At 50.7% G+C, this 24,688-nt stretch overlaps 10 protein-coding genes across 10 annotated transcripts; 3 read left to right on the top strand and 7 right to left on the bottom strand.

Annotated features, from left to right (window-relative positions):
- Positions 1–85: 85 nt before the first annotated feature.
- On the bottom strand, positions 86–2,201 carry LAESUDRAFT_388704 (uncharacterized protein). The gene is made up of 5 exons (XM_040902284.1): positions 1,836–2,201; positions 1,770–1,775; positions 1,628–1,717; positions 1,079–1,576; positions 86–1,029 (listed from the first exon to the last, which is right to left on the bottom strand). The coding sequence occupies exons 1-5, from the start codon at positions 2,176–2,178 to the stop codon at positions 206–208; spliced, it is 1,761 nt and encodes a 586-aa protein (XP_040760526.1). The 5' UTR covers positions 2,179–2,201; the 3' UTR covers positions 86–205.
- A 100-nt stretch (positions 2,202–2,301) lies between these two features.
- LAESUDRAFT_729747 (uncharacterized protein) lies at positions 2,302–5,280 on the bottom strand. Its single transcript, XM_040909699.1, has 10 exons — positions 5,073–5,280; positions 4,804–4,928; positions 4,511–4,747; positions 4,319–4,443; positions 4,185–4,252; positions 4,002–4,120; positions 3,629–3,930; positions 3,416–3,567; positions 2,891–3,356; positions 2,302–2,829 (listed from the first exon to the last, which is right to left on the bottom strand). The coding sequence occupies exons 1-10, from the start codon at positions 5,194–5,196 to the stop codon at positions 2,505–2,507; spliced, it is 2,043 nt and encodes a 680-aa protein (XP_040760527.1). The 5' UTR covers positions 5,197–5,280; the 3' UTR covers positions 2,302–2,504.
- A 485-nt stretch (positions 5,281–5,765) lies between these two features.
- Positions 5,766–6,808, top strand: LAESUDRAFT_716574 (uncharacterized protein; the record flags this gene model as incomplete). Its single annotated transcript, XM_040907267.1, has 2 exons — positions 5,766–6,457; positions 6,514–6,808. 2 exons carry the CDS (start codon positions 5,766–5,768, stop codon positions 6,806–6,808), a joined length of 987 nt encoding a protein of 328 aa, XP_040760528.1.
- Positions 6,809–7,485: 677 nt separating this feature from the next.
- On the bottom strand, positions 7,486–8,624 carry LAESUDRAFT_814999 (uncharacterized protein). The gene is made up of 2 exons (XM_040914648.1): positions 7,657–8,624; positions 7,486–7,592 (listed from the first exon to the last, which is right to left on the bottom strand). Exons 1-2 carry the CDS (start codon positions 8,368–8,370, stop codon positions 7,530–7,532), a joined length of 777 nt encoding a protein of 258 aa, XP_040760529.1. The 5' UTR covers positions 8,371–8,624; the 3' UTR covers positions 7,486–7,529.
- Positions 8,625–9,642: 1,018 nt separating this feature from the next.
- Positions 9,643–10,116, top strand: LAESUDRAFT_729748 (uncharacterized protein). Its single transcript, XM_040909700.1, has 2 exons — positions 9,643–9,863; positions 9,926–10,116. The coding sequence occupies exons 1-2, from the start codon at positions 9,731–9,733 to the stop codon at positions 10,036–10,038; spliced, it is 246 nt and encodes an 81-aa protein (XP_040760530.1). The 5' UTR covers positions 9,643–9,730; the 3' UTR covers positions 10,039–10,116.
- A 1,061-nt stretch (positions 10,117–11,177) lies between these two features.
- LAESUDRAFT_729749 (cytochrome P450) lies at positions 11,178–14,203 on the bottom strand. Its single transcript, XM_040909701.1, has 14 exons — positions 13,469–14,203; positions 13,300–13,414; positions 13,222–13,239; positions 13,150–13,169; positions 13,080–13,091; positions 12,963–13,028; positions 12,800–12,905; positions 12,595–12,740; positions 12,293–12,527; positions 12,225–12,234; positions 11,880–12,173; positions 11,731–11,817; positions 11,557–11,676; positions 11,178–11,505 (listed from the first exon to the last, which is right to left on the bottom strand). Exons 1-14 carry the CDS (start codon positions 13,703–13,705, stop codon positions 11,337–11,339), a joined length of 1,635 nt encoding a protein of 544 aa, XP_040760531.1. The 5' UTR covers positions 13,706–14,203; the 3' UTR covers positions 11,178–11,336.
- An 83-nt stretch (positions 14,204–14,286) lies between these two features.
- On the bottom strand, positions 14,287–16,372 carry LAESUDRAFT_684628 (uncharacterized protein). Its single transcript, XM_040905859.1, has 10 exons — positions 16,106–16,372; positions 15,969–16,049; positions 15,728–15,917; positions 15,559–15,620; positions 15,366–15,500; positions 15,232–15,314; positions 15,065–15,181; positions 15,001–15,010; positions 14,823–14,940; positions 14,287–14,772 (listed from the first exon to the last, which is right to left on the bottom strand). The coding sequence occupies exons 2-10, from the start codon at positions 16,024–16,026 to the stop codon at positions 14,622–14,624; spliced, it is 924 nt and encodes a 307-aa protein (XP_040760532.1). The 5' UTR covers positions 16,027–16,049; positions 16,106–16,372; the 3' UTR covers positions 14,287–14,621.
- Positions 16,373–17,315: 943 nt separating this feature from the next.
- On the top strand, positions 17,316–20,133 carry LAESUDRAFT_729752 (cytochrome P450). Its single transcript, XM_040909702.1, has 15 exons — positions 17,316–17,503; positions 17,564–17,784; positions 17,842–17,956; positions 18,016–18,033; positions 18,082–18,101; positions 18,163–18,174; positions 18,227–18,292; positions 18,351–18,456; positions 18,513–18,658; positions 18,710–18,944; positions 18,997–19,006; positions 19,060–19,353; positions 19,408–19,494; positions 19,552–19,671; positions 19,726–20,133. The coding sequence occupies exons 1-15, from the start codon at positions 17,488–17,490 to the stop codon at positions 19,889–19,891; spliced, it is 1,632 nt and encodes a 543-aa protein (XP_040760533.1). The 5' UTR covers positions 17,316–17,487; the 3' UTR covers positions 19,892–20,133.
- Positions 20,134–20,304: 171 nt separating this feature from the next.
- Positions 20,305–22,723, bottom strand: LAESUDRAFT_684633 (cytochrome P450). The gene is made up of 10 exons (XM_040905860.1): positions 22,392–22,723; positions 22,216–22,336; positions 22,109–22,163; positions 21,989–22,055; positions 21,790–21,934; positions 21,681–21,717; positions 21,290–21,625; positions 21,034–21,222; positions 20,824–20,939; positions 20,305–20,750 (listed from the first exon to the last, which is right to left on the bottom strand). The coding sequence occupies exons 1-10, from the start codon at positions 22,696–22,698 to the stop codon at positions 20,570–20,572; spliced, it is 1,554 nt and encodes a 517-aa protein (XP_040760534.1). The 5' UTR covers positions 22,699–22,723; the 3' UTR covers positions 20,305–20,569.
- Positions 22,724–23,127: 404 nt separating this feature from the next.
- Positions 23,128–24,597, bottom strand: LAESUDRAFT_684635 (uncharacterized protein). Its single transcript, XM_040905861.1, has 5 exons — positions 24,498–24,597; positions 24,260–24,415; positions 23,809–24,193; positions 23,432–23,757; positions 23,128–23,378 (listed from the first exon to the last, which is right to left on the bottom strand). Exons 2-5 carry the CDS (start codon positions 24,368–24,370, stop codon positions 23,322–23,324), a joined length of 879 nt encoding a protein of 292 aa, XP_040760535.1. The 5' UTR covers positions 24,371–24,415; positions 24,498–24,597; the 3' UTR covers positions 23,128–23,321.
- Between the last annotated feature and the right edge of the window lie 91 nt (positions 24,598–24,688).

The following is a 24,688-nucleotide window of genomic DNA, read 5'->3' on the forward strand; positions in this document are numbered from 1 at the left end:
TCGTGAATGTATCCATAGCTTGGAAACGTTACGCTTGTATAATGCTGAACATGGCATCCTGCGATTGTAAAGTCTTGGAGTGCAAATCAAACTGTTGGCCGATAAGTCAACAAAACGTGGTTTTTACAAGAACAAGGCGCCATGGTAATCAATTCTCTTCTTTCTATGAGAATGTAATAGTGCATGGCCTGGGAATAGCATGGTATCAAACCATCTCGGCCAGCTGCAGCTTCTGTAGCATCGCATCGTCGTGTTCCTTCCGCATCACCTCACCCGGACCGACACCAGTCACCCATCCGGCACTGCTGTTGAGGTCGATGGGATAGTTTGCTTTGCCATCAATTCCGCACCAGTCAAAGTCGATGAGCATCACATGTTCTTTCTTGAGTATAATATTTGGCGTTCGAAGGTCCCCAAAGACCAGCTCCTTAGTGTGCAAGCGCTCAAGCGCCTTCTTGAGCTGATCAAAGTGACCTTCCGTGAGCGTCCTACCAAATGCCGATTCTCCATCCACATAGTCCATCACAACCATCCGTCGTCCGCCGAACGTGCGTTGACTGACGTGGTACAGAGCCGGAGCGAAGCTTTCACCTTCGATCTCTTCAGAGAGGAACCTGTGCGCCGCTTCGTTGTACTGTGTCGTGAACTTGACAACTCGTAAAACACCCCCTTCGTTCACTTTGAAGACTTGTGCGTCATTGCCGCCGAGCTGTTCTACATACGAAAAGGTGTTCCCGTCATAGCTGGAGATGTATGGGAAGCCGTGCATCCCTTCTGCAGCCGGAATGGCCTTGAGCAACGTCGACGTGTAGTATGTCCGAAACGAGCACGTGGCAGCATTCAAAGAATGGACCATTCGTTCGAGCCGGGACTGATCGTCGAACAGACACTCCGGCGCCGTCCACTCATAACCTGTGAGCGGTTGGACGATGGGTGCTCGTGTATAGACAGCCCCTGCCACGCATAGCCAAGGACCGGCGATTGCGAGGATGATGCAGGGGCAGTAGCTTTTCCGGCGAAGGGGCAGATCTGCCAGGAGTGATGTCAGCTGTGGCAAGAATCAATCACAAATACATACACTTATCATCGTCAGAAGAGTATCTTTGGTAGGCAAGGCACGCCTGCGTGTAAGGGTCTACAATGCCGGTCCCGATCTCGTTCTTTACTTCGCAAATGAGAATCTTCGCGGACCACTCATTTGTGGCAGCAAGGAGGACCCGGTCGCTCGCGAACCCTTCGCCAACGACTTTCTCTAATGGTCCTCCGACGAGCTTGCCCAAGGTATGCTGGATGCCCTTCATCCGGTCTTCCTTTGTTTGATATACGCTGGCACTGGCGGTAATGAACTCTCGTACGAGTCGCCTGACGTCCAGGGATATTTCACCATCGCCTTTCAGCTTCTCCTTGAACTCGTCAAAGACTGGATGGTAAAGGCCGATCGGAGGCCCGACGCGTTGAGCAGGGCGCCCGTTAAGAACCCATCCGGGTCCCTTCTGAATGTGTTCGAACTGCCTAAGGGAAGCAGCTTGGGACGGCGTAGGGGCTTTTTTTGCCGCTTCGACATTCTTATCCTGCTCTAAAGGCCAATATAGCGCAGAGCAGCAAAGCCTGGCGAAGCTCGACGCACCTTCCTCGTACGTCTTCGTGCGCTTTGAGGGAGTCATGATTTCATCATGCTTCTTCCGCTTCCAAGCTTGAGCAACAGTTGGGACAGCTACTAGGCACTCTCGTGATGCTAATGTCCCAACAGCATTTGAGTGACAACTTACTGGGTTCTGTTGCAGCGTGTTCCTACGGTTAGAATGTCCGCTTTGTCGGAGAAGGCGGAAACGCACCAGGCATCTGCACGAGCAGTGTCTCTTCTTTTGAAAGCTTTAGATCTGCTATCGTCTCGCTCACACGAAGTACTTCGAGTTTCTGGTTGGAGAAGGCCTCGCTGACTTGATCCTTCAACGTTTTGGGGTCTTCATCATCAAAAATAATGGTCGAGTCCATGCATCTCCATACAATGAGTCTGGCAGAGTCAACACCAGCAGTGTCGACTGATCTCTTTTCCTTGACCTTAGCCCTCAAGTCATTGACATCGGCATCAGAAGATATCTTGACTGTGAAGAGTGTTCCGATGGGCTCCTTCTTGTGATCGATGAGGAGGCACCAGATGTCCATTAATGTGGCCATGGTGGAAGTGTAGTGCGGTGCGAAGGCACGAAGCGAACACGGAGCGCATCCTCAAACATCGTGACAAAGCCTGTCACCTCACCAGAGACATTTTTCCACGATTAGAGAACATCATGCAGCAGCGCCGGTTCCAAGGACCAGTTAACGGGTACGTTAATAAACTACACCGTGATTCCTGGAAACGCTCATCGATCTCTTGTTTATATATGCAGTGAAAACCCCGTATGCGCACGCCAAACATGAAGGACACAAGTACAGACTGAATAATGACATTTTATGACCTCTGGGCGTAAGAATGGCACGCGAGCAGACATGAAACACCATGGTCACAATATCTCTACCTCGTCATCGTCCAACTTCTCGTTGGCACTATCCATAATAATCAGTCCGTCCTCTTCCAGTCTCCGCCGCTTGCTCGGGGTGAACGGGACCGCAACGAAGCCGTTTGTTCTCGGCCGCTTGGGGGTCGACTCCCTGTCCATTCTCGCCCGCTTCGGCGATTCGACCTCGACAACGTCATCATCCGGAGCCGACCGTTTGAGCGCTGTCCGGGGTGGCGTGGAGGAAGCAGGCGGCGGCTTCGCTTTTTTGGGTGGTTGTGGTAGCGGAGAAGGCAAGATCAGAGCAGGACCATCTGCTGGGTGATCGGGTCTGTGCAGGCGCAAATGTCAAGATGAGTGCAATTGCGCAAAAGGTAGCTGCCGCCACTTACGGTAGGATGTCAATCGCCACTTGGATGGTCGCCAGCTCTCCTTCGTCATCCACGATTGACAAGAACTTCCCTCTCGTCACATTCAAACTCTTCAATGTTCTCTCAAAGTTGTCCTCCCAATCCGGATCGCTCAGCATCCGCTTATCCTCAAACACACTCACGTCTCGCTTCTCTGCCACACCATCCACACCCTCGCCGATGCCCAATATTCCCTCGACAACCTCGCCAAGCGTCGCACGCGCGGGATCGCACAGCACCTCCGTGTACGTGTCCCGGCACACGCCGCAGTACGGGTTCGGCGGGCACATATTAATGGTACTGAGAGGCATGCTGGGCTTGAATTGCACGTGCACGTTGCGCAGGGAGTTGTACGCTTTACGCAGGAGGTGCAGCGCTTGCAGCACAATGAGACCGGCGATGATGGCATTGGTTGTGGCAATGGCGGGGATGATGTTCCCAGCCATCTCTGGTATACGGATATCCTCATAAACGCATGACGATGGGACCTTTGAAGCAATCACGCACCTTTCACCTCCCATCTGCTCTTTCCAGGAATTCCGTACGCTATTGAGCGGAGGTTAGAAGCTGCAGTGACAAAGTCCAGTGTGTCATCGTCGTCCTTGTCAAACGAGATTGTCTCTTCTTCTGCCTGTAGGCGGGCTGATAACCTCTCCGTACTAGTAATCAAGAATGATGAATGCTCAAGCTGCATAACTACGACCTCATCAGTGTGCCCACCTCGAGATGAATAACTCCAGATTATCCTGCAATGATAGCGCCCGTTGGTCCTTCAAGCCCGCGGAACTGGTACTCGCTGCACTAGATGAATCGCCATTCAGCAGCTTCTCTGTGCTGGCACTCCCGTTGCCGTTCTGCGCGTCACCGTTTTGTCTCCGGCGGGTGCCGTTCTCTACGGGGACCTTCTGCTGCAGCACGAATGATCCATCCCGGATACTGTCGAAGTCCAAAGGAGTTGGAGGTGCGCGCGAGCGCCACATATCTGTCATGGAGAGAAGGTTGAGAATGTCGGAATGAAAGACCTACGGGAGGCCATCGGCATCAGGAATAGCATTAATACGGAACGCCGATGCGGAAGGATGAACGGACTCACCTTCTGGAAGACTAATTTCGCCGCACTGGAGCTCTCTTCGTCTTTAGATGGGCGGTGCACAGCATCGCGCACAATCTTAAATGCAAGCGCTTCCTTCCTAAGTGCCGCAATTTCTTGAGCTATCGTCGGGTGCTAGAAAATGAGCATGCTACAGAAACACTTAGCATAGTCTGCGCTTCTCACCATTCTCGCCCTGCCTTTCGGCTTCATCAAGCTCGTCGCCTGCGTCTTCATCTTCTCCGATGAGTTGACTGTATTAGTTGAGCGTAGTTAACGGGTCAAGTCATCAGCGGATGATTAATCGTGGTGAATCTCACGGTAGCAGGTAACTTTTCGCCCAAACGATGCAGTGAATGGGCTGTGATGGGGTGGAACGGATTGTGCATACAGGGAATGTCTTCGGAGTAGGCTTGGGCACGCAGTCAAAGCATTCTGATCGGTCCTGTGAACGCCGATGCAACCAGTTGCGGCGACATACGTCGAGCATAAATAAGAGGCACGGCACCTGCCTTCAGTATAGGCTGGACCTGGCCCAGATAGCCGGCAGTACCAGACTCCACTAGCGGTACGTTCGCAGCCATGCACATTTTATTGACGTGCCGCCGCGCGTCGAGATTGTCTAGCGCGTTGAGGACGATATTGAAACCCCTGAACCATGCAACGTCGAACTGCGGCTCCTTGATATTGGCATGTATGGGTGTGATGTGTACGTTCGGATTAAATGAGGCAGCCGTACGTGCTGCAACCTATATGAAGCCGCAATGTGTTCATTCTCCGCATGGGCTCTAAACGCAAGACTGACCATAGCTTTGCTATGCTTCACATCCTTCTTTCTGAAAAGGAACTGTCGGTTCAGGTTGGACAGGTCGATAGTGTCCAGATCAAGCAGAGTGATATCCCCGAAGCCCGTGAGGACAATGTTCTTCACTAAGTATCGGTCCATTTTATCCATAGCGCCAGAGAAGTTAGACGCCACGCGGTGTATTGGCAACAGAAAGGTGTAACAAAGAAATGGGTTCAAATGGACATCAGCTAATGTATGCATTTATCGCATAAAATTCTGATACGCACACAATTCACAGCCAATCCCACCCGCACCGACCAGGAGCACTCTCGTTTTGGACAGGCGGTCGTACATCTCAGGACCCAGGATCGCTCTGGCGTGAGCTCCTCGCCTGTCCTGCTCGTCGCTCATCTTCAATATCGCGCAAGGTGTTCAAAGACGCCTAGAGAGCGGCGACGTGGGCGTACTGGGAAGAGTCGAAGGGTCGAAGACAGGTACTCAGACGCGACGTGACACGATCAAGCGCGCTTGTCACGAGTCAGACGGGGAGTGTAACGGTGTCACGTCTCTGACATTTAATCCGAGTTTGCTCAGAGTGCAGCGACGCCGTATTTCCTGTCTATTCCTTTGAATAAATACGCTTCGGAAATTTCTAGTCTTTTGGCAAACTGAGCGCAAATTGAGCGTATGTAGAAGGACGAAGTCAAGGTCCTTAATAGTTGCATCAGTACAGCCACACTCGCGTGCAGAATCGCCATCAAATCTGATGGCGCTCTAATCCGTGAATGCGACGGTGCTCAAATGTTTCTTTCGAGCCACCATCCTCCTCGTCCAGCTGGTCTTGTACGACTCGCCACGCCTCCTGCTAGCCAGGACCAAGTCTCCTCGAATCATACCAATCGCTGGTCGATTGGGTACACACGCCAGGAATCATTCAAGTTCTCTTTCATCTCCTGCACGTGTCTTTTTCTTGCAACGTCATGCTCTCGCCCTTCCAGATTCCCCTCAAAGCCGCTAGAAAATGGTGGCGTGTGCGAGATGGCAGAGCCCGTCTGACGGTCCAACCCAACCCATCATGCAGCCCGCAGACGTTTCCTGTTTCTCCGGAGTCTCTTTCTGACATCTCGCCAATCTCTCAAGCAGGAATTCAGTGCCAGGACCGTGTTGCCGAGGTGGCAATGACGATATCTGATCACTTTGCATCTTCAAGCAACTCAGGCCGTCCTATTCCCATTGATGCTCCCCTCATGCTTGGACGGCTAAGCCCGACGGATGTCGTGAATCTGCAATCATGGCTGCAGGCGCGATTTGATTGGAATGACGATAGAAGGTTGTTGTTTGATGAGGAGATATCCGCGGAGAGAATCGCGAGCGACATTGTTAAAGGTGGCGAAGGAGACCCGGGAGGGATCTTTAACGATCCCACTGCGTGGTTAGCAGGTCCTGCATCGAATGGTCCGACCTTGGCCGAGACTGCGAGCGCAGAGTTAGAACAGCTTGTGGCAGAATCATCACAAATCAAGCCGAGTATCGCAATGCATGACGAAATGGATTCCTCCATTATCGCAGCACGACACACACCACCTCCCGCATGCGATGCTCACGAGGCTGTGCCAGACATAGGCATGGCGACGTACGAATCTTGGACAGGCAAGCGCTTCAGCAAGCGGCGGTACGTGACTACTTTTTGCTTCTAACATCCCAACTCATCGTTTCCTTTGGGAGCAGACTTATGTACAGTCTCCTCGCACTGGGACATCTTGGTTCACAGTCCTCACCCTCCTCACTGCTCCCTCCCATGCCGGAAGTCGAGACAGCTGTATCGCCACGCGCCCCTTCCTTCGTGCACACGCCTATATTTTCCCCGTGGCTGGAAACAGTGCGCTTTCCTGCGCTTGAGCCTATTCAGTCGCCTTGGGTGCCGAACCATTCTAGCCATAGCCACGATTCGTACGGATCGGCGATGTTTCCGCAGTCGCCACGTGAGGATCAGTGCTGTTCAACACCGCCTCCCGGGGAATGATTTCGCCCATTACGTGTTGCCATGAATAATGAAGCCTCCGGAGACGGACTCGACGTCCCCTAGCGACGAATTTCTAGCATTGTGTTTATGATGCATGATCTCGCTGATGATTTAGGATAACGTGGCTTGCTGAACGAGTGGTTATGGTACGATTCATGACTTACGGCTTCGTGTGATGTACGGAGACTGCTCAATATAGCTGGCGGGGTGGTGGTTCCAAACATTGGCATGACGATCGATGTAGTCCAAGATTTCTGCTCGTTTGAAGAGCAGAATTCGGCCGGAGTCAATTCTAACTGCCGAAATTACTTTCTAGCAGATCGCCCGTAAAATTCTTTAGAACCTCAATTGCCTCCATAACGATCGTACCGCGACTTTTACTGGTACGTCCATAGGCTTCTTTAAATTAGACTCTTTTTCTAATACTGAATCTTCTGAAAGAAGATCCAGTCCACCAGATGCCTGTCATCAACGCGTCAACCTAAATAGCGCCATCTATGACCGATAGGACTCTTCATCGCTTGGCGTTTGTGTAAGGATTATCATTTCTCATTGATGGCATGCACTCAACAACACTGAATCATGCTCATGATGCAAGTTTCATTCCTCCTGGTATATACGAAGATGTTTCACAGACATCGAATACAGGTATGGTATAGCCTGGGTGGATCATCCGTACGCACACCATCCAACACGTTTCATATAGGGAGGCTGACCGACTTCACAGGAACTTCCGCGCAGCATTCTGCAGCACGGATCCAGCCTCGTCTGCTTGAGTAGAGCTCTGCGCGATATTGTCAGCCAAACCAGACTGCACATACGAAGAAAGGATCACTCAAGCCACTCACAAGGTTATACCCGGCCTTTGACGCGACGCTTTCGATGCCCCGTTCGATGAAGCTATTCCCCCCTCCGCTCGAGCTGTTGTTCGACGAGCCGGAGCCGGGAAGGCCGCCGCCAGAGCTCGAATTGGAGTTACCGCCGCCATAGCTGCTGTCGTTTCCTCCGCCGTTTCCTCCACCGTTTCCTCCACCGTATCCGCCGCCGGTTCCTCCACCGTTTCCTCCACCATATCCGCCGCCGTTTCCGCCGCCGTTTCCTCCTCCGTATCCGCCGTCATTTGCGCCACCGAAACTATCATTCCCACCTCCCACGCCGCTGCCGCCACTACCGTAGTTGCCACCACGTCCCCCGCCCTCTCTACCGCCAGCGTAGCTGCTGTCACCGCTGCCGCCCGTACCGCTGCCACCATAGTTGCTGTCATTGCCGCCACCCACGTTTCCGCCGTAGTTGCTATCATTTCCTCCACCCCTGCTACTGCCATAGCTGTCATCGTTCCCTCCGCCTATACCACCGCCGCCGTAGCCGCTGTCGTTCCCTCCTCCCCTGCCACCACCGTAGTTGCCATCGTTCCCTCCGCCGATACCACCACCGCCGTAGCCGCTGTCGTTGCCCACGCCGCCACCCGTTCCTCTTCCGCCGTAGTTGTTGTCATTGCCCGTGTTTCCACCCACACCCGAGCCACCGTAGTTGCTGTCGTTGCCACCGCCAAAGCCGTCCATTGCAATCAGTTGCTGCGGTTAAGAAACTTCGTACGGAGTGTGCGAGTGATGTTAACCGAGGGAGACTTGACTAGGATTTGTATGAATGAGCGTGGAGTTGAGAGGCGGATTTTATACCCGGGTACCTAGAGGGACCGGGAGCATACGGCGAAAGGTGGCTGTAACATTTGACAGGTGAACGCTAAATGACGCTTCCATAAGGCACGCACGGACGTCGACGAGGGACCGACACCGTGTCATTGAATCAGATACCGGATATCCTCCACAGCCGGGCCTGGATGGCGCATCATGGGTCTGACTTCGCCGAAGCATCGTGTTATTTGAATCTCCGAGCTCCACGACTTTATCACTCGTCCGTCGCAATGCGGCCATCGCAGTTCCTTCAACTTTCTTGATCTTAAACTCTACGTGGGGATCAGTCATCTGCACTTCCTAAATGTGCGCAGTAGTACAAAGCATACGTGCACAAGTCAGGAGACCCACAACGCCGGACACGGAGAGATGCTGTCCCTGACCGTGCATTCTTTTGGGCTGTGGTAAACCTGGATTGGAACAAAGGAAACTCCGCCACGGCTGACTCAATGCTCTGCGAGATTGCAATGTCAGTGAGAGCGTTTTTGACACCGCGATCACCTGAGAACCCAGACGGAGATGCAAAATACCGGAGAGAAGTGTAGACGACGCTCACAAGTTCCTGGCTTAGTACGAATTCAATTTCCATCCCATGAGTTCTAGAACTGGGAAACGCGATTCCACGAGGTGTTCGACACGACACCACTGCTCGGAATCGTATCGGCAAACTCCACAGCTCACCGACTCCGAATATTGCGCATGTTCGTCCGGACGACTGAGGAACCGGTGACGACATGGATTCGGTGCACAGCATCGTCATCGCTTCATGGGAGTAAGAATTGGGTCTCCGACTATTCATATTGCTGATCTACATACGCCGGCCAAGCACGATGATTGTAGCCGACGATCAGCTTATCGACAATTGGTCATTGCTGTGTGATTCATACGATGGTGGGTAACACTCTGTCAACGCATGCATTTCGACATGATTAGTCTTTTCCTTCAAGACAAAGAACGGAAGATAGAAGCCAACTGTATCATGGTACGGGCGTCAATAAAGTCGGTACGGCATTATAGTTGCACCGAAGCCTATTCTTTCCAACTTAATGCCCACCAAACCTCTACGACCGAAACGCTTTCTGCTACGTCATTGACTTAGCAGGTTGAACAGCTCTGCAAGCATTTCAAGAGTCGCCGCTCGACGGAAGTCGCGAAGCCGATGGCACAGGAGAAGCCACACTTCCCAGAAAGCTATCTTCGGCTCAACACCACCACCCAATCCTAGCGTATGCCTACGTCTTATATTGTGCTGCACATACTTATCTCCGGCCATGCTTCGGTCGGCCGTGACCGACTGTCGTCAATATCTGTGCGTGTTCAGGGAGCTGCTCGAGCCCCACAATCACTGTGGAGTGATCAAGGTACTCGTAGCCTCAGTTATCAGTTATCACGATTCCGGCCAGTGTCTAATTAGACTCTATAGACTGGAACCAGACGACGGAGGGGCAGGTACTGGACGGCACGTGCGACCTAGTAATCATCGAGTATGGTGCTTTTGAAAATGTAACAAGAGCGTGCTGTATGGCGTTTTGCTAAGAAGTGGCACCTACTATATATGCCGCGATGCATTGTTTCAGGCATCAAACTTGTGTGACGTCCGTCTGTTTTATTTGCATGCACTGAAATATGCAATCAATCCAGCATTTTCTACGCGCTCGTCCGCCCGTATCCCCACCCGTACTATTCGGTTGCGGGATGGATGTGCGCAATGTCACACGTGCTCTTATCGACGCACTCACTTTGGTACGCGGCGACCATTCGGCGACTGCGCAAATGAACAACAATCCCGAACCCAAACCACCATTGCGGAAAAAAGCAGGCGGAGATGTATGTTCACGATGGCTGGATTGGTTCAACTGGGCTGATGCCGTCAGGCTCATCTCTGACGAGCGCTCTCATCTGCATGATTGCCTCTCAAGTGCTGCTCGGACAATTGTCGATCGGGGTCGTTCAGCGGAGATATTTCGGGGACGAGTGTGTGCGGTGGTGTCATGGCAGACGAATGTGCTTGATGCGGTGGATAGTCTGCTTCTTTTCACAGAGCGTGAGTGAGAGGAAGATGGGAGAGTGTTTCTTTACTAAGTCATTTTGAGAGGTTTAAGCGGCTGCGGCTTTGATGGAGCAGCAGCGGCGCTCTTCATCCGATGCAGTCGAACAAAAAGCAGGGCGAGTGCTTGGCCCAGCCACTGTAACGGCTTTGCCGTACAGCAGAGACAACTACCGACCGAGGTTATGTATTTCACGTAAAACGCTTTGACCATCTTTGAAGTAGCAATCGCTTATTATGTTCGAAAGATAGGTGGACGTTGCTGATTCCTCCCAACCCATGCAATCCTATTTCCTGGATCTGTCTGGCGGTATGCATGATACGTCTCTCATCGCCTGTATTCACTTCAATTGAGACCTGATTCAAAGCCATAGCGGCCGGATTTGGCTGTGATATATACCCACGCGCAAAGCGAGTCGACTCATCACAGCGCTGGGATCACAGTACTGGGTCAATGGTTCCAGGTGTTCAACCCAATATCCTCAACTTTGATCGCCGCTCTTTTCTCCCGGTGAGGATCAGCCACACGGTATCCGATCATCGTGGTCCTGACATGTCAGTCTGTCGCTTTTATACAGACACAAAAACGTGGTCTCACTAGGTCGATGTGCCAGAATGCCGTATAGAGGTGGGGAGTAACTTCAGAGACGAAACTCATCTCAATTGCATACGAAGGTTACAGGTGGAAATTGTAAACGGTTAAGACGCAATATGGTACACTGTGACACGCTCATCATTAGAATGCAGACCGATAACGATGACAACAGTTGAATGCGATAGGTCCTCTTCAAGTACGCCTAACTGGCTTGACGAGCATCGGCAGCTGACTGCCCTTTTCTTTCTCACTAAGGACGATCGGGCGCTGCACCGCAGCAGCCTGCCTACCGATCTCCTCAAGCGGCACGGCCAGCTCGAACTCGAACGCACGGACGAGCGTGAACACCAGAGCTTTCATTCTGCCAAAGTGGTTGAGCAGTAACAATACTGATTGAAACGAGTTGGCTTACTCGACGAGAGTAAACCGGTAGCCTATGCACGACCGAGGACCGCCGAGGAACGTCATGAGATTTCCCCAAACGCCGGGGATGCTGTTCGTTGCTTCTGGGATAGCGTCCCAACGTTCTGGTCTGATAAGATGCGCGTGAGTGCAGGCTTGCGCTGAGGAAATAATATCGACGAACTTGAACTCGAAAGCATCATCGCCCCAAAGTTCCTTCGATCTGTTTAAAGCAAGTATCGGAATGTCGACATTGGTTCCTTTGTCAATCCTATCACAATCGACCCGTCAATGTCCTGAGCACCGCTATCGAGAACAGAGATGCGCTCGTACTTGATACTATCGTGCACGTGCCCGTGCACGTCCGTGAATGGGGCATTCAGCGGGATAACGTCGTCCTTCACGGCAACTCTGCCAGACATCGGTACAGGCGCATGCACGCGTAAGGTCTCGCGAACGACGGCGTCTAGGTACTGGAGCGCCAGCAGCTCGTCCATTGTCGGACTGTCGGTGGAAACCTCCAGGAGCTCTTCGCGTAGCTTTCGCTGCACCTCGGGGGCTTGGCTGAGTGCGTAGAGGCACCAGGCGGTTGCGTTGCTAGTTGTCTCGTGTCCCGCCGTGAGGAATCTGCAGATGCAATGAGGTTATTGTACAGTTTCACATAGTGGAAGGACCCACGTCGGGACTTCTGTCAGTTGAGATGCCCATCAGTTCAAGTCTCGACGTGAATGATTTCAGATACGTACGTGCCAGCACATCCTCGTCCGACAACTTCTGGCTTTCAGGAATATCTGTGGCCATGTTCGCCTTGATGAGCAACGTAAGCAGATCGCGGCTTTGCGCTCCCTCGAGTTTGCTGTTCGCCTTCTCTCCCGCGCGGAGAGACTGCGCGATCTCTGCCTTCTTTTCCTGGATGAGCTGCATGCCGATCCTCCTCATAGTTGCCATGGCGGTGCTGACGGCTCTTATGCGCGCGCTGGGCTACAGATGGAATAGATATATAGTACAGTCATCAGCGGAGGAAAGCGTTTCGCCGAGATGCACGCACGATGATCCGGAGTGGAGGGAAGAGATACCGCATCATTGCAAAGACAGATGGCTTCGCGGTTGCAGCGCCGAAGACAACTCTGAAGGCAGCATTCAGCTCGTTCGTCTTGCCATCAATATTCAGTGCGTCGAAGCTATAGTTGAAACCTGCACGGTGGCAAGATGATCCTGCGATAGAGGAAAAGAAAACCGAAAAAGGCACGTACCTGCGAGGCCAATGACGTCGAGCGTCATCTTGGACAATCCGTTGATAAGGTCGATTCGTGCAGGCTCTCCATGCTTGGCAACTTCTTCGGCCCAAACGTCTCTCAGCTGTCGATGTCGCGGTAAGTCAGCGGTATCGACAGGATGATTCGGGGGAGAATGCACCTGAATAGATTTCTCTACAAAGATCTCGGTCAATTCTCTGATCTGCGCTGGACCAAAGGCCGGGTTCTGCAAAGCTGTCTGAGTGTCTGGTCATGTGACACAGAGTGAGAGTTCTACCATGATGCGCCGCTGAAAAACATACAGATTGGTCAGTCCCCATGATGTCAAGCATTGTACGAAACCTGACCTGTTGGCGATGCTGCTCTCCTGAGAACAAATTATTATGAATCAAGCATCACAAGGATCAAACGTATCTTACCTTCAACAAACAGTATGCCTAAAATGAAATAGGGTGGAATTAGTGAATGCATACATAGAGAAAGCACAGCCTGCTAACCTTTGCCCACAACCTGAGCGAGGTTGAAACGCGCAACTGCAGGCTTCTGATAGTCATTGGAGTGACTGAGGATGTGATTCAACGCCCTAGTGTCCGTTGTGTAGAGTGCATCGCCCTGTAAAATCTGATCAGGGTCGTGATAGGAATTAGGAGAAATTGCCTTGCGCACATTAAGCCACTCCTTGTACTTGAATACATTTCCGTACTTCTGCTCCCATGCCTCGTGGAGAGATTCGCCTCCTGCGTCGTAAATCTGATTGAGATTACCAAAGACCCAGCTCGCGTTTGGAGGTCCGGGAATGAAGCGCAGCGAGGACTTGTAGTCCTTGATGATAATAGCGACCAGCTTCCAAACGACATAAATGACAACCGCGCTACCCAGAGACAGCAAGTAAAGGATGATCATGGTGCAACCGTTGAGAGCGGTGAGTAAGGAAGGCCTATTTCCTCCTTTCGTCGTCTGCTTGGGTGCTTTGAGAGGTGTTGATGAGTGGGTCTTGCGCAGCTCGGAGATGCCCACGGCCTTATACCCCTAGTACAGTGGCGATGCATGGGGTAACATGATCGCCGTCTCCGCTGCAGTTCCTCAGTAATCTCATCTGACTATCCTATGCCGTAGGCCGCCGATTTTCTGTCCTCGCAGTCGGCACGAAACAAGAATAGATCCGGGATCGCGGTTGACATACATGCATGACGGGAGGAATCATCCGCATGGGAACTACAAGTAGAATTTCCAAACAAAGATGCCGTGAGTGTAGCAGGAGAGCCAATCGAGGTATGTCATTTGACTAGTCGAGACATGGTTGTTCAGTGGGTCGGTCGTGCAGGAACGTGCAGAGTCTATGCATGAGGCGATTTAAAGGTTTCGTCGATGTTTCTGGTCGGGGAGCACGATAGCTCGCAACCTTCATGTTCAACCAGTTACTGATGGGCTGACTTCTGATAAATTGATTTCTCGGAATGCATGGGAAGTTTAGTCAGCGCAATGACCGGGCTCCTTCCGCAAACCTGCAAGCGTCCGCAGAGTTTCTTCCTGTACGTTGTACGTAGTACAAGCCAAAGGTAACTTGCTGGACACAGGACACATAATGATAAAGCCGGTACCGGCGGCACCCGTTACAACGAGCAGGTCGCGGGCGGCGGACACAGCGGAAAGGACGGTGAAAAGGGATTGATCCGGCGCCAGCTGCATCGCTCGGCTCTGCTTTCTTGGGCTCGGCTCGGGCCGGATTCCGGCTTGAGGCCGAGCCTGGCACATCACTACATGACTTTCACAGGAACCTCCAGTTCTAATCTCCTTGAGTTACACACTTATATTGACATTAGACGGACATCATCTCGATCTCTTCCACGATAAGGACAGCTTGTGAGATCGTCATTCTGTGATCCTCGTCTGAGGCCACCTTGTCCTCCACCATCTTGAACTTGAGGAACAACTTGAAGGTTAGGATGACGTCGAGAGAGTATACAAATCTTAAACGAGTCCGTGAGCCGCCCGTCCAGACATAGAGATGGAAACCTACATCAACACAATAAATGTTTCTGCAGCCTTAGGAAATAGCTGAGCGTGTGGATACGAGACGTTGATAGAGAAACATACCCCGCCAAAGAGGTTGTTAAAGAATGCCACGAGTCTGCAGACTAGTCGGGATGGAAGGTGACCGGTCAGCTGTTGTACAATAAATGCTGCAATCTACACACCGAGCAAGAACTGTATGCAGGATGTCAGTAAGTTTCTGAGCGGTCACAGACGGGATGAACGCACAATGAATAGCAATCCACCGTCTCGCACTAGGTTTGTCACGACCTCATGGTCACTGCGCCGAGGACGAGACAAAGAATTCACAAATAAGAGCACAATGACATAAAGATCATATAGCAGCTTGAGCGATACGGTGAGATTCGAACGTATGCTCGTCGACAGTAGCTCACCTGTCCGCCCCAGATTCCAGGCAAGTACGTCGCCTTGCTGCTCAAACCGCAAGATCTTGCGGTGACGTCATACTGTGCAAGATCTGGAGAAATGTTATCAAGGGTTAGAGTGAGATATGGAACAGAAACGTTACTGATGACTTGTTTGATCGTCAGAACGTCGAATGCAGCGCCCATGCCGTAGCATATGACGAGGCCGATCGCGAGAGCCACCCTGATACTTTTCCTGTTGTCCCAGACCTTGACGATGCACGTGAGGAGTGCGACTCCTCGAGTAGACATTGCGTGAGCTGAGGCCACATGGAGGCACAGAGAAGCATGGCGCACGTTGCAACAAGCCGATACCGATGAGGCCATACACACCGATGAATACCCCGAATCCTCGACAACTATGCCCCGATTAGTGGATTGATACATATGGATGGCATGTAACTGACATCTGTTCATGCGAAGTTTGATTTGAACGCGACATGGGGCACTTGTGAAATCCGCGCTCACCTTACTGCTAAGTGGCACTTGCATACCACTCATCACATAGGCGAATCCTATCATAGCTCCATGCGCGCCATATAAGTTCGCCACAACGAGCGTTTGCACGAACGACCAGTGTCGTTTTCGCCATATCAACTCAATTTCATCGCCTAAGATCAGAAGGTGGTTCCACAGCAGGGAGGTCAACGCCACCGCTAGACTTCGCTATCGACATCAATTTCGCCGAAGAGAGGTAGCTCATTTACCTGAGAAGTAGCGCGTTGCTCCCAATGCAGTAACGTCCGCCGAAGGCAGTAGCGGCATCGTGAGTATGTCACAATGCTAGACTGTGTAATCCGGGGCCTCAGCGTCGAAAACGGAGAGCATACTTATATGATATCACCTCTTGCCATCAAGGACCCTGAGATGCTGGATAGCTATGCACGGGAGTAATCATGATAAGAACCCAAGGCCGGGGGCTATGCCAATGTTGATCGAGCATTATAAGGGCACTATGCCTTTCACGCTCGTACCGGACGTCGAATCTGTTTCAGTAGATATTATGATTTGAACTGCTTCGTGTTGCATCTTTCGATGGTGGCAGTTTCGGCGGAGGTCGATGGCAATGCCCGAGAATCATATTGTGCTTCCCTCCTGAGAGGGGCATCATCATCCCAAACTGCTTAAGTCAGCTTTTGGTAAGCATGAAGATGAGACTTGTCTCAGTATCTAAGATTATGCTCTATTATTGTAAACACTTGCCCGAGACAGAGACATGATCTCCGTCGGCGGTAGAGCACGAGGACACGCCACGTCCAGAAGCACTGAAGAATGGAAGGATGACAGGGGCTAGCCTCGAGCTTCCCTGTGTCTCAGATCTCTCTGCAGGGCTCAATGGTTGGAACTTGAGATTTTGAAACCCATTCCATCTGGGCAACCCGGGCTCGGGGACGGGCGCTAGACCGAACATTGGCTTACTAAGCAGGTGGATGCCACAACTTGGCACCTTGCTCGCTTCATGAAATGCGGAATTCCTGCCCATCTCCGATCAATGTCCGAGCCGGGGAGCGTAGAGCATCTGGGAACGAGACTGAGTCTGAGTGATTGACAGTCATGTGGCATTGGAAAGGTCCGAATCCACGGCGCAAAGTTGAATGGATGCCAGTCGATGTGGGTCTTCAATTGTGCCGTCAGCTTATCCGTCGAACCTTACGTTCAGAGCATGCAAAGAATCATTTTCCCACGGGAAAAGCAGTAGAGCAATCAATGGAAAATTATAAAATCACGTCCGGGAAAAACTGTGAAGAAACCCCCATATCAGAAAGAACAGGTCACAAAGTTACCCTTTTGCATTTCTACTGATTCTGCCATTAAAATTAGTTAGGTGCATGTTGTGGGTCATGGATGGCAGTATCAATTGTTCTCTAGTAGTTACTAGTGATGATCAATTTCAGTTCCCCGTCTCGCCTCCTCGTGGGAATCACGTTTGCCCTCCCACAACCCTCAATTGTTCATCCCTGGAACAGTACTGTACTGCGGACTCTATATAAATGAGAGAACATCTGTCAACATTTGAATTGAATCCAGACCACTTCTCTAGGCATTTCGGTGCAGCCTGCCACGCTTCTGAATTTCGAATTTGGCAGTCAGCGAATGGGAAACACTGCCACGTTAAGCTTCGGCCAACTTGATGGCCATCTGCTTCTTAACAGTGGCGCCACTTAAGTCTTTCCCTCGAAGTCCTGTCTCGCGCTATCCTACTCCCCGCTTCCCAACGACGTTGCAATGCGGATAGAGACAGGTGAAACTTCATGTCTCGAACGGCATAACACTTTGCCTAACACTTGTCACCCTTCATCAGCGGCAGGATTCTTTGCCGCCTTTGTGGCGTTCGTCCTCTACAAGCTCTGTGTCCTTGTCATCAAGGCCCGGTCTTCACCGCTGCGTTCTTTACCAGGGCCTCCGAGTCCTAGTTGGATTTATGGAAATTTGCGTCAAATATTTACGACCGGAAGTGTCCGTATGCAAGAGATTTGGGTGGAACGTTATGGCGAGACTATTAGGTACAAGGGATGGCTTAACGTCAGTTTAATCTGTTCATATTCATTGAGGTAGGCTCACTGTCTTTTCGACACGCAGCAAGACTACCTCTACACGATTGACACTAAAGCTTTGAGTCATATTCTCAGTCATTCTAACGACTACCAGAAGCCGGAGCTCGCCAGATTCATGATATCTGAGGTCATTGGCGAAGGTATGCATTGATGAGCTTTTTACTCACATTTGAACGCAATTTTATGGACCGTTCGACAGGAGTAGTAGTAATGGAAGGTCAGTATCATCCATCCTGCCAAAGATGACGAGCTGAGAAGCATTTAGGAGAACGGCATCGTAAACAGGTCAGTCAAGTTCAGATGAGATCCTTTACGTGAGATAGACTCATTGTCTTCATGTTAATAGAGACGGATCTTGGTAAGCAAACCCTCGCACCAGTGACTGCTGTTTACCGAGGTAGCATCCGCAGAATCCGGCATTTGGGCCAGCTCAGCTTAGAGGCTTCACCGAAATATTCATAGACAAGGCCATTCAGGTACGGAATACCCGGCATTCTGTGTGTCTTCATTGTTCATAGGCACAATTATCGTCAGCTGCGCAACATGTGGCTCAACGAGCTCTCTGAACATGGACAAGGCGTCCGGATTGACGTGATGAGCGGATTAAACAAAATGACACTCGATGCCATGGGTGCTGCAGGTGATCTCTCCCTTTTCCTCATCTGTATCTACGTATGAGCTGAGCGACGCTTCAAGGATTCAATTACGATTTGGACATATTGCGCCCCGACGGGAAACCTAATGAGCTTGCTGATGCTTTCCAGGCTATTTTTGGCCCTCCGACTGGCAAGCCGGCGGTGTTTACTGTGCTTCGTTTCCTATTTCCTCCTCTTCGATACATCGTAAGTCCCGATTGTGTTATCATCACTTTCTCATCAGCTTCTTCTCGGCAGCCGACGGAAAGAACGAGGCGTATCGCAGCTGCTAGAGCGGTAATCTATCGTGTTGGCATGCAGCTGCTTGTGGAGAAGAAAAGGCGCATATTGGACGCCATGGCGGAGGACGACAAATCCGAGACGAGGCATCTTAGCTTGGAAAACCGTGATTTGTTAAGCTTGTTACTGAAAGCAAACATGGCAACGGACATTCCTGTAGGCCAGAGACTCGCCGATGATGAGGTGCTAGCCCGTATGTGAGGCTCTCTTGTTTGAGTGTTATCTCGCTGATCAAATTATTCTAGAGATACCTACGTGCGATCCCATTATATTCTATTGCCGTGCATTCCCTCATTCCAGCTTCATAGCTTCCTGACTGCCGGATACGAGACCACCAGCAATGCGGCGATGTGGTGCCTATATGCGCTGACGCAGGACACTGAGTTACAGCAGAAATTATACGCCGAATTGAGTCAAGTGCACACCAATAATCCATCGATGGATGACCTTCAAGCGCTTCCGTTCCTTGATGTCGTTGTCCGCGAATCTTTGCGATTATACGCACCCGTACCCTCCAGCCTCAGGGTTGCGGTCAAGGATAACACAATCCCTCTTCAGAAGCCATTTCTTGATGTGCATGGACAATTGCGCGACAGCATCGAGTGAGAAAACTGAGAGTGCCTGTTTGATGTCCGCGTTGATCTGAACTCCCACAGCATCTCAAAGGGCACAACAATCGACATTGCGCTCCTTGCCTTGAACAGGTCGAAGAGTCTCTGGGGCGACGATGCTTTAGAATTCAGGTACATGACAAAGCAGTCGCATATCACACTCAGTATTTAATCATCGTGTACACGCAGACCCGACCGTTGGAAGGCCATTCCAGACAGTGCTCACTCAATTCCTGGTGTTTGGGGTGACCTGATGACATTTCTTGGTGGACCGAGGGCCTGTATAGGATATCGTTTCGCCATCGTCGAGTACGCTCAGTTTGCCTCGTTTCAAGGTTGAGCCATATTGACAGCATTCATCAGGATCAAAGCATTGCTCTTCACCCTCGTTCGTGCATTCGAGTTCAAGCTTGCAGTGCCCGCGGATGAGATTATAGTACGGTCCACGGTTGTGAGGCGACCACTTGTTCGAGGGGAGCCACAGAAGGGTATACAGATGCCTATGATCCTCAGGCCCCGTCAAACATGATAGCGGGCGTCGCCTAAGTTTACCAATATTTCTTCCATTTCTTCACGATTCGAGATTGGCGATGCGATTGCGAGGCGCAGGCACGATATGTGAGATTACTTACGTAACATGTTTCAGGAGCTCGGTGTGAGGCAATACAAGTGTGTGCTTTACGCGTTTGAGATTTCATATTCGCACGGCGGGCCTGCTGTTTCTTCTATATCCCAGATCACTTATACGGTGTTAAATGAACCGTTCGGGTTTTCGATGTGTGAGGAAACTGAGCCAACTGGATGATGACGGAGTGCGGAATTGCATACAGGATAAATAAATTTCTGGCTGAAAAGTGGAGGTCGTCTCTAACACCCCCCTGTACCGTTTAACAGTATGATCTGCGTGATCAACGGGCGCTTGCCCCGTTACTATTCAGAATTCGGCACCTGTCCAGCGAGATCTAGAAGTATGAAAATATTTGCCACGCGTGTGGAAAGGTTGTCTCCCCTAGGCAGACTATAGAATATCTCATTCTTTGAGGGAAGGAATGTCAGGAGAATGAAAGATAGAAAGGTACTCATTGAGTGAAGTTGATGACACATCTGGTACCAATGAACGACACAGTGGGTACAGTATGGTCCCCAGGAAGATATCATGGGGGCTGCTAATGAAGTACGATTTAGTGATGTCTTGGTGACACCCAATTTATTCCCGTTCCCGTACGGACACCATGAATGGCCCCTCCATAGTCACTGTAAATGCGTCCGCCATCGTCGGTCCATGATCATTCCCGTCCGAGGTACTGTCGACCCGAATAAAGTCGAAGTATGGCATAATACCCACCCAACAGGCCACAAACTCATACGCAGCAAGCTGGGCAGCCGGGCTGTAAATGTCCGAACAGAATCATAAAGTCAGACATCAGCACAACAACTAAGACGACGGTAACAAAAGCTGACCAAAGGCGAGGTCCGGCTCCGAAACCGACGAATATAGAAGCTGCCGGTTTGACGAATTGTCCGTCAGCATTGAGATGACGACCAGGGTTGAATATACCAGCATCAGCACCCCAAATCTACGTGTTCAGTGTCAAGGGAATCGATGACGAGCATGCAATTATTTTATCAACTGTGTTCTCCTTGCCCAACGATGCAGAACACGGCACTTACAGCCATGTCGCGCATTATGATATAGTCGGACCAGAATACGTGATCACCCTTCCCTATCTTGACTTCGGGCAGGCTGTGTTCAGGGATAGCGGGGAGGATGTCGTCGCAGAGCGCTACGCGTGCGTTCTTTGGAAGGCCAGGCCAAAGACGCACTGTCTCGTAGAACACAGCAAGATGGACATGATATCGCTATGTAAAATCGAGCCGAGCTCGTATCAGCCACATCAGGTAGTCAGAAGTATTAGTTTTCACTCACACTCAGATCAGAGTAAAGTATTGGTGAACCTTCAGGGGCATTTCGCAACGCCTCTTCCCTCATCCTACCCACCCAGCAAGGCACTTTGAGCAATTCATGTAGTGACCAGCCAAGCGCGTTCTGGATGTTATCGCGTCCCGCAAACAATAGTGTCACCAATATATCACGCATGCGCATTAGATCATTATCTGGCTTTCGAAGAAGTTGACCTAGAAAATCTGCAGGTGTGTCGAGGTTGACCTCCATTGCAGTACTCTGGCGATCACGAACGATTTTTGCTATATAATTGCGGACAGTCGAACGCGCACGGTCGAATTCCTTGGCAACGCCATTGAACTGAATAAAGGATAACCTTATAAGCGCGTACATTGAAGTGGAAGGCAGAAACTACCTTCTCAGTGACCTTCCAAAACGGGTTGAGCAAGCGGCTGTCACCGTGTTCAAAACGCAATCAGAATCACCACCGATATAGTAAAATGTATTTGTTTTATGCAGCCCACCTTGAGGATGTGCGATTCAGGACACTGAGTGCATCCCGAATTGCATCGGACTTCTTCATGCAGTCAACGTCCTCCGTGATCAAACCGGTGGTGATGCCCAGCGAAGACTTGCAGAATATAGCAATTGCAACACGCCCTGCTAGATCTGCACTAGGTGAGGACAAGTGTCAAGCGCATGATGGCTAGGATTTTGCCTTACCATTCCAGTCGATGGGTACACCTTTCGTGCTCGCACTCCGCAATAATGCTCTGGTGACGAGAAGGATCTGAAGCGGATGTCACACACTATTCCAACATGCCCACGTCTTCCTCTACTCACTTCATGCATTGCGATCGCAACGTGATCACTGAACGATCTATGAGTAAAAATGGGACTTGAAAACGTTCAATTGCTCTGCATCGTAAATGAAAATGAGCGCAGCGTACAACATAGTCTTCCGTGCCAGTCGCCACTCTGCTCCTTCGGAAGCCACGGGTGTGTTCTTCCCGGGAAACTCGCTGAAAATGGCGATTGCTACAGATCCTCTGCTGTATTTCTGTATGTCCACTGTACCAAGAAGCCATGAACTGAACAGTCTGTGTAATCTGTATCTCGATCGCACCTTGCTTCACGTGTGCCAGCCATTCAGGTCGATTGATAATGACACCACGACCCCATGGAGGCATCGTAAATGTCCAAAGTGGACCAAATTCACTCTGCATTCTCTGAAGCCATAGCAGAAACCGAGTGCGCCAAGGATATACTTGAAACAAGTTGCCAACGATGGGAAAGCCGATAGGACCGAGAAGCTCGGGACGTGGATGAGTACCGATATACCTATCTGGATACGCAATTGAAAGAAGCAGCACGGAGAGTAAGCAGAGCAGAAATGCCACAGTGGTAGTATCTGTGGTAATGAGTAAGGACATTCTCGGTTCAGCTGTAGGAAAGCTCTCAGTGACGTGCTTACCTGCTTCTGAAAACTTCACGCACTTTTATATCAGTAAAATGAGATTGGACCTTGACACACTGGGCGCATGATCATCGTCGCCGCTAGTTTATGGCATAGAGGGCGAACATCATGATTATAATCAAAGATGTGCTGATAATGATCAGAAGCATCTGATGTCTCCGTCTACTGAGTTCCGGAGAGTGAATATGAAACGTCCATGGCGAAACTGCTATCGTGACACTCTGATCACACGGCTGTCAGATGAAGAACATCAGCGTTTTACATGGAGAATGAAAGATTGATGTGACTGCGCGTGGTTCATCAGTGCCTTGCCGCATGGACTCGGTCCAATGTATTCCGCTCTCGCGGTATTCATTAGTGGAAAAGAGAAGATTCCCATGTGTCCGTTACCACTGGGTCTTCACACGCATATTCTACCCCATTTTAATGATTTGTCGCACATGAGATACTCCAGGAAACCGCTGACAAAACATAAACTGAAGAGAAAGAGCCGGTGCACAATTCAGTCCATCTTGTATCATTCATGCAGACCAGCTTGGCTGCTGCTCATAATCCTAGGGACGTCCATCGATCGAATTGTCAACTGAATATCGGTGACCCGTATAGCGGTGCGATTCGAGCAAGCGCCAGCCAGATCTGCCAACCTCGAGTCAGACTGACTGAATGCCGTCCTTCAGAAGACAACGCACGTTATAGATAGTGTATGATAACCGGTCCGCCTTTGCAGTGCGAATGAGATAGAACCGCCCTCCTGTCAATATAGCAAGTGCCAACAGAACCGCAAATTGGCACCAAGAGAGTCGGCACACAGCGCACAGCACAAATGACCATGCTACCAGAAAAAGTGGCATCGAGACCCGGCCAATATGTGGCATCACGATAGGTATGGTGTGGCGCTTCTGCAACCTGTCCCCTGCCTCGTCGCGAAAATCTTGCGCGTGGATAGTCGTCAGAACGATTAGAACACTCATGTATTGCGCTGAAACGACTCGCGGTGAGAATGCACCGGAATCGTCTTACAGAATGTGATGAGCTTGTTGACTGATTTGTGCAAGTCATGACTTACCTGAGCAAGCAATACATGTCGCGCCAGCGTCAAAAACAGCGTAGCCTAAGGCATTGAGAGCATTGCGGGTGAACCAGTGCGAGTCTAGGAGACATTCATTGTGTAAAATTACACCAATTGCAAATATCGTGCCGATAGAAGAGATGTCATGTATCATGGAGAGAGTAAGGCAGGCAGGGAGAAGTAGCCAACGAAGCATTTTAGTTTGGGATACGGAAAAACGCCCAGATGGTATAGGTCGCCAAGGCTTATTCAGGCGATCTTCGTCAGGAGAAAGACTCTGGTTGGATACGCAGAACTGAAGCAGGTGCAACCACACCCAAAATGAGGCGTGCATGAGGCGTGCAGGTGTGGTGTTCGGCACTGACGCGAATGCGAATAAGACCTTGACAATATATGTTCCTCATGAGCAACCATAAAGCTACGCCAGGAGTAGAAAGACATTACTGACGATGGGGAAGAAGATAGTCTTCAAGTCAGACCTGGTGAAGAGATGCATCGTATATGCATAACGTAGGACTGTTTTCATCGACACAGCAATGTGGGGCAATTTGGGATGCATTGGGCTTATGATTTGCCTATGTCTTCAGAAGGTAGTTGAGGGGGTCTGGGGATTGGTGGCATGCGCATGGAAGGGTACACAGACTAAATCAGCTGTATTCGAACTGTTGCCGATAGGATGTACTCACTTGAACCGCGCTTCATGCCGACTGTGTTTGTAATGGGGAACGATGAGAAAGGGCCGTGCGATCATCAATCTGTCATTTTCATGAAATTGAACAAGTCTAGGGCTGAGCGCTGAGCGCCGAGGGCCGATTAATGATTCCATAAACTGCGCCTCCATATGGACCTCCAGGAAACTGAGCATATTCAGATATAT

This window comes from Laetiporus sulphureus (genome assembly GCF_001632365.1).
Source record: "Laetiporus sulphureus 93-53 unplaced genomic scaffold LAESUscaffold_45, whole genome shotgun sequence".
In the NCBI taxonomy this organism is placed as follows: domain Eukaryota; kingdom Fungi; phylum Basidiomycota; class Agaricomycetes; order Polyporales; family Laetiporaceae; genus Laetiporus; species Laetiporus sulphureus.